Here is a 7,450-nt window from a genome sequence, read left to right on the forward strand (position 1 = left end):
AAACGCTTTCGCACTTAACCGAAGCCGAATTTTATGCCAAAACTGAAGCCGAAAGAAGGCCGAGCGACTTACAGCAAAAATACCGATCGAAAACTGGTGACCGAAAACCCAAAAAGAAAACCTAAGGGGAGGAACCTTACCAGCCCAGGGACCCCATCTAACTAAGCTAACTAAGTTAAATTACGCCGAATGAGAAGTTCTCTGACTTCAGGCCGAATGTGTGTGCATGAAGTATGCTTTGTAAGGTTCATCCAGAGCTCTATTTATATTCCCACCATCCCAACCCACAAGGAAATGACTAACCGCATTATATGAACGTTGAAAATGGGGTGTGCTGCTGTTATGGGACCACCATTGGGTGTGCTGTGGTAGTGAAGAAAGCCAGTGGGAAGCTGCGGTATAATAGAAGTGGTCTCAGCGCTGTACTGGAACGACCTGTACTGGGTTGAGTCCTATGGAGTTGACATGCTGTGGTACTTAGGATATCATCGGGTGCGCTGCTGTAGTGAACTACCAATGAGCTTACTTTGGGATTAAAATAACCCCTTGGTAAGTGCTGCGGTGCCATGCAATCGAATGCAATGATTTGATTTACCAGGTCACCGAACAAGCTTTGCTGTTTTGGCAGAAATATGTAGCAAGATTGCAAATTGTTCGTCAGGAAGTCGAGGAAACCTGAAAAAAAGTGATATGCAAGTAAGAATGAAACTAAGGACAAAATGTCTACTTAGCTTACAGCTTTCGAACAAACATCTGGAAACGACGGTTTCGCGACTGGTGCAGTTAACAATATTTTTGCAACAAACATAATAAAACTAACATTAACAAAAACAGAGTAGTTCTGGATAGGATCCAGGAAAACTGGAAAAACTGTACAGGCCACCGGTGTAGAGGATAATCTTAATTTATCTAAGTCTCTTATGACGCTATTTGATTATTAAACAAGCTTTATGAAAATGCACTCTGCTTTAAAGAAAGAGAAGCTTTTCTATGGAGAATAAAATTTATAAACATGGCAAGAAAATTTATTAGGGCGCAAGATGAACTTGTCGGCGGTGCACTGACTTTCCAGCCTATTCAATTTTTTTCAAATTTATATTTTCTATCAATTCCAAATTTGAATTTTGGAATTTTACTTTTTTAGTCGTATTACAATAACACAATTAAATGCTAACTTGAAAACTACGAAACATGTTCATCTTTAATTTCTTGTTATCATCTTCATTGTGCGCGCCAGCTTGTAATTTTATTATCGATTCTTAGATGACAGTTTTTTGCTGTAATACATTCAATGTTTCTATAATTTTGCGTTCAGAGAACTGCTATTGTTACGTTAAATGGAATTACAAGTGCACCTTACCTTCAAAATTTTAACATAAGAATATTAAACTCTCGTACCATTTAATTTAAAAATAAATGTTAGAAACAGCATTCAACTGAGCAAAACTGGAAATGTTGCGAGTGTTTAATTTAGTACACGAATGAAATGTGAAACCACGCGGTACACATAAAGTTTTAAGTGGAATGAGAACTTTAACTCAGCTTACCTTTTTAGCATGGTCCTTCCTTATCTTGAAAGTCCTCGACCCTTGGCTAAATTAGTTTTATATTTGTGCTCAATAATTTGAAGGAAGAAGACCAGAATTTGTTGCTCACTGCATGAACTGTTTGTCAAATCTGAGCGGTTTTGTAAAGTGCGCCAAATCACCCCATGGCCCACGTGGAATTGGTCTTTTCTGATTGGCTCGTTGTGCATACCAAGCTCTTTCTGATTTGCAGCTTACGTAACGACGGCCTTTTCGGGTTGATAAGAACTAGTTTAGTTCCCTCCGCTGGGAACTAAACTTCTATCAGTTTCATGCAAATTCTGCAAAAAAATTATTGTTTTGACCTCCAACAAAGCCGCGCCGCGTTTCGTGGTTGCAAACCAAGAATAGCACGGCTAAAGCTCTTCATGAGCAACTCTCCAGGAGGGAGTTGGGGAGACGGAGGGAGAGGTTCCGGAACCCCATTAATATAATCCGTCAGAACAGAGGATTTTTAAAAGTTCATCAGAAGCTAACGGCCATGAATTTGAAATATAAATCACAATCCGAAATAGAGTTTTAGCTTAAGGGGAAACTGCCTATCTTGGTTATTTATCAATAGAACAACAGTGACCTGCACTTGCGACCTGTGTTAATGTTTCTGTACCGATCCACCCCTTCTCTTATTCAATTTGGTGATAATTTAGACCATAAGACATCTATTGCTTTCTAGAACCATTTTTCAACTTTCCTCTGACTGTATCTGGGGAAATCTTATCATGCGTTCTCCTGTATAGCGATGAAATCTGGAATGTAGGACTGTAGAGGTTTTGCTCAAATGCGAATTCAAAGTAGACAGACTGCAAATTATCTTAGTTGCTAAAATATATATCTACGTGTCGCAACTGTTCATCAGTAGGATGCCTAAAATGCGTGCAATTCCACAATTGGTTTCGGCTCCATTAAATCCTATACCAATTGCAGAACATTTTAGGAGGAGCCACCCACCATGTGAGCACAGTCACGGACAATGTATAAGTGAGGAAAATAACGCAAGGTAAAATTAAGACGTTAATAAACGAAGTAATTGTAGTATTACGCTCCTCCCTCCCCTCCCCTTTCCTTTATAAAGCTCACGGTTAGTAGACTGGCACTAGATTTTTTGTTGTTTTCATAATGGCGGCGGAAGCTGGTTGTCTCAAGCGCCAATAACCTGTTGTGTTTCGAAAATTCACTACGGTTACTTCGAGTTTTTTGTAAAATTAAATCAAAATTGTGTCAATGGTTGAAATGGCGGAGAGCCCAAGGGCTCTCGGAGTGCAAGAAGAAAAAGATCTGAAAAAGTTCTTAAAATTTCTTTCGCTGAAGGTAGGTACACGTCAAAACCTTACGTGTCCTTTGCCATAATATGATGCATATGTCTTAAGCTTGTCTTAAAATTCGCATATGTTGATGTGTTGGTTTATAGGCTAGCAAAGGCTTTCCAAGGAAGAATATCTAATATGCAATTTGTAGCAGTTCCGGCAATTTTATAGCTTCCAAATGATGTTGTTATATAATTGAATCTAGCAAAACTCACAGACTTTAGAGAATCTTTATAGTTCAAGAAGGCAAATGCGGATGGCATTAATTATAAATCCAACGTATGTATTTCATATAGCAAAGAATGGAATATGCGCTAAACTGTGCGTATTTATTTTCGCAGCAAAATGCTTGAAATATATGATGTTACGAAAACAGTTCATGACAGTTGCAGGATGTTTACGTCTTTGTGTCCCATGACGTTTGCATTAATTTTGTCATAAATGCATATTATGCAGTTTTACGGCAGTCCAATTTTTTTTCCGGGTAATCATATAAAGTCTATCAATTTCAGCAAGTTGCAAAGCTCAATATCTTAAAGGAAATTGTAGCCATTTAAAACTGCAAAATTGAGTGACCAAAACGTTAATGAGCCATGCATTCTTTGTAGAATTTATGAGAAAAGGAATTTATCTTAAGCTATTCAATTTATCAGGCGTAAATGTTCAGAGAGTGCTAATATTGCTGTACAAGGTTTTTGTCCACTGAAAATGAAAATTACTCAATTTCCTGGTGGATTTAGTCTCATTACCTTGATCGTAGAGTGATATTAAGCATAGATTACTGACAAGGCAAAAAAAAGATGTAAACAAAGATTTCTCTATAGGGACAATAATCAAAACCCCCCAAAATCCTTTGTGTTGGAAGGAAAGTCCCCAAAAAGCCAAAACCCCAGTTTCTATTTTTCAAACCATAACATTTAGTATTAACGCTTGCAGTGAAATCTGCAATCCTGGTTTCATCTTCCCACTCCCCCCTAAAAAATAATTGCCAGAAAACATCTTTGCCTCCAAAATCCCAGATTGGTGAATTTCAAAATGTAAAAGGTCCCTTGATAATGAAAGTATCCCCTTTCCTCAGGGTCAAAATGCTACATGTATAATAACCTGCAATTCCTATGATCAGATTACTCTTGCTATGCATGTGCACAGTCAGGGTTCTCATTAAGTGGCAGCAGCCGGCTAAAAAACCGGCTACTTGGAGGTTTGAGCTGTCTACTTTTTGGGGAAATAGGCTAAAATGAGAGAGTGATAGCTTGAAATTGCCTACAGCACTCAGTTACCAAGCCGCCTACTTTTATATCCTAGCTGTCTACTTTAAAAATTAATGAGAACCCTGCACAGTGATTTTGTTACAAATAGTTATAGTGAGTCCTCAGACTCATCTCATGAAAAATCTTGAGTGCCAGTCCACCGGACTGAATTGACAATTAGCAGTCTTGGATTACATCCTTGAAATTTCTACTGTAGTCAATTAATAAAGATAAATCAATATAATTAGCTGCCAATAAACTGTAGAGGAGACCGATATCCGGCCGTATGATCCTCATCCATGATCAGAGTCCATCCGAAAGTCTTGCATGAAGTACAGCGGAGATTCCTTAGCTTCGTTAACAACATGGAACTTTATCACTTTGCACAGTAACCATTGAATGTTAATCTTCGACAAACATTGTGCAATTCTTATAAACCTCTAGTAAGCGGACACCCTCTGTTAAGTGGACACTTGGGAAGGTCCCGAAGTTGTCCGCTTAATAGAGGTTTCACTGTATATTTTTTCCAGCTTACATAATAAATGATTCTTTCACTTCACCGTCCATTCTTTCCTATACTTTTTTTAGGCTGTACAAGTTATCGTTCAGTCACGTCTTGGAGAAAAGATCCATACAAAGTCCAAACCCAATTCCATGGGACAAGACTGGGTAAGTTACCAGGGCTGATGTCAAGTTGCCTAGTAAATGATGGAAGTAGACAGGGATTTAAACAGCTTGGGATTTTGATTGGTTCTATTTTTCTTCTATTTTCCTACAAAAGTAGGTGGGGGTCACATTCATAATGGCCAGGGGATTAAATCACTGGCCCCCAGCCCTTAAAAATGACAGCCAGGCTGAGATGCTGTACATTGTGTCTTACATTTAGTTTTACTGAAAGTTTTAATACAGTGGAGCATACATGTGTGACCATCACCTCTTGGGAAGTGGATCTGCAAGGATGGTTACAGGTGTTTCAGTTGTGGGCTCAGTACACCCACTTTACTTGGATTAATTTTTACAAACAATCAAAACAGGAAAAACCCAACTGTTAGTGTGAGAAGGATATGGAGAAAATAAAAAGGTTTGTTTCCATCGACGTATTTTCATGGCAGGTACTATTTTTTATCTGTAATCAGAGAAAGAGATAGAAAATGAGAAAGAGGCCAATCATAGAATGCAACAAATTTGAATCTGGATTTGATTTCTATAATGAATCCACTCCACTGGAATGTGGATTCTTGGTCATCCCAATGTGTGTTTGCATTTTTGTTATTTTGTTATTTTGGATCTTTTTATTTGACCATAACTGTATTTTCCCTTATAAGTTAATTTATGTTAAATGTAAATTCTTTCAGTTCAATCTTGCTATAAATGATCATCCTGATGTTGCTGCAGAAGTTAAGAAAGTGACAAGTGGTAGACTTCCCTCCAAAGAAAGTCCCATGTGTGTAGAGATATCTTTAAAAACCAACGAGGTAATTAATAATGGGTGAGCGTTACAGTAGCAACAACTTATAACAACAACACTTAATTATAATACCGGAAATGACCTAAGGCTAATAAATGCCCACTTCCAAATAAATGCCTCTTATCTAGTAAATCCCCCCTCTACACTGTTAAAATTGTATTAGACGCCCCTCTCTTGACTAATAAACGTCCCCCCCATTAGAATTACTCCAAAATCTTAGGAATTAGCAAAATTAAAGGAGCAAAATCGTTCATTTCAATTGGTTTCTTGCTTGATTAACCAGGGTTTACGCATTTCATCTTGATTAATGTCAAGTTCAAAGTAAGGATAGTCTAACGATGGCAGAACAATAACCCTGAGCGAGAATTCTGACATCGATGTTGGTATTTGAAAGAGTGATATGGATCTCTAGACAGTCTAGATACCAATTGATGGAGTGGATATTCCGATACTAGTATTTTTAAACTCTCTTGATATTATTGCCAAAATTGCCAAAAGCATGTTAGTTTTATTGAGCTTGTTACAGTTATGAGAATAAACACCTCTCTCTTTTAAACGCCTCCTATCTATTAAATGCCCCTGTTTGGTACCCTAAAATTAAATAGATGCCCTGGGCATTAATTTGGTCAAGTTATTTATTATAATTATTATTTATTTAGTCCACAAGGTAAGAAGAAATAACATTACTATAAAATTCAACCTAATGAAAAGAGAAATAGTTTAAGAAATTGATGTGTATTTGTAGGCCCTCGGAGAGAGTTTTCTAGAATATTTTGGGGTATGTTAAGGTGTTTCAATTAATATACTTTTTCAGAGGCCATACCAATATTTCTCAATCGCCTTAAAAGTGATTTTATTCTTGTCAGATTGCTATAAAATTGCTATGAAATTTTGGTGTAGTTTCTTTCTTGTGATCCTGAAAACTAACCTGTTTTCTTGCCATTCATTTCCATGGATTATACTCTTGCCATACCTTTGGAACAACGGGAGTCATCTGCAAAAAATCATTCTGTCGTTATAAAAGATTGCTTATGATGATGGGTCCAAAATACCTTTAGAACACTATAAATTGTAAGTGTAGGAACCTGTTGCTCATATTTTGTACTCCTTGCTTGTTTAGGGAGAATCTATGGTTTTAGAGACTTGGTGCCTTGGTATGAATGACAGGGTTGATTCAAATGCCAAAGTGACATACGCAGTTTACAACAGAATTGGAATGCTACTCAAATCTCTTGTGTCTGTCACAAGAGTGACACCTGCTTATCAGTTGTCACGGAAACAAGGGACGGATTTTATGATGTGCTACAAGTAAGATATAAAAAAGTGATGATATTATTTCGTAAGTAAACTCTGTTGTTCGGTTAGATAAGCCAGCATTCAAGAATTTTTTTTGTCTCCTAGCTCTAATGTCTCAAGGCCCCTTATCCAGTGGGTTATCTGGTCGGTTGGTTCCATCCAAGCCTTGCCAGCTTTTCCCTGCCCAACTTTGCCCACCAAAGCCTTGTGTTTTTTCTTTGTGTGTGTGATTTAACATTAAAATTTACATATATTAGGTGTGATCTGCAGGTTCGCACGTTATTGCTTGCCAACATTAACTTTAATTTTATGCTAAACGCGTGAACCTGCAGATCATGCCTAATATATGTATGTATGCCTCCTCAGTCAGCAATTTCTTTTGTTGTTACCCCTTCCCCACTCTCCCATTATCTCAGGCTTCCTGTGGTTGCTTGTATTTTTACAGTTCCAACTTTCCTCTTCATTGCTCGTAAGTTTAACTGTCTTTAGGTGGTGTTTAATTATTAAATTTAGGGCAGGGAATTGCTGCCTGCAGCATCCATCCAG

At 37.6% G+C, this 7,450-nt stretch overlaps 1 protein-coding gene across 2 annotated transcripts in view; it reads left to right on the plus strand.

Annotated features, from left to right (window-relative positions):
* Positions 1 to 2,706: 2,706 nt before the first annotated feature.
* Positions 2,707 to 7,450, plus strand: part of LOC140940874 (autophagy-related protein 13-like) — a 16,051-nt gene continuing 11,307 nt past the window's right edge. For both annotated transcript variants that reach the window (XM_073389839.1, XM_073389840.1), the window contains exons 1-4: positions 2,707 to 2,894; positions 4,729 to 4,809; positions 5,496 to 5,615; positions 6,729 to 6,916. In XM_073389839.1, the coding sequence (XP_073245940.1) occupies positions 2,808 to 2,894; positions 4,729 to 4,809; positions 5,496 to 5,615; positions 6,729 to 6,916 (476 nt within the window). In that variant the 5' untranslated portion in view covers positions 2,707 to 2,807. The remainder of the gene's footprint in view (positions 2,895 to 4,728; positions 4,810 to 5,495; positions 5,616 to 6,728; positions 6,917 to 7,450) is intronic.

Source organism: Porites lutea, chromosome 6 (assembly GCF_958299795.1).
Source record: "Porites lutea chromosome 6, jaPorLute2.1, whole genome shotgun sequence".
Classification (NCBI taxonomy): Eukaryota; Metazoa; Cnidaria; class Anthozoa; order Scleractinia; family Poritidae; genus Porites; species Porites lutea.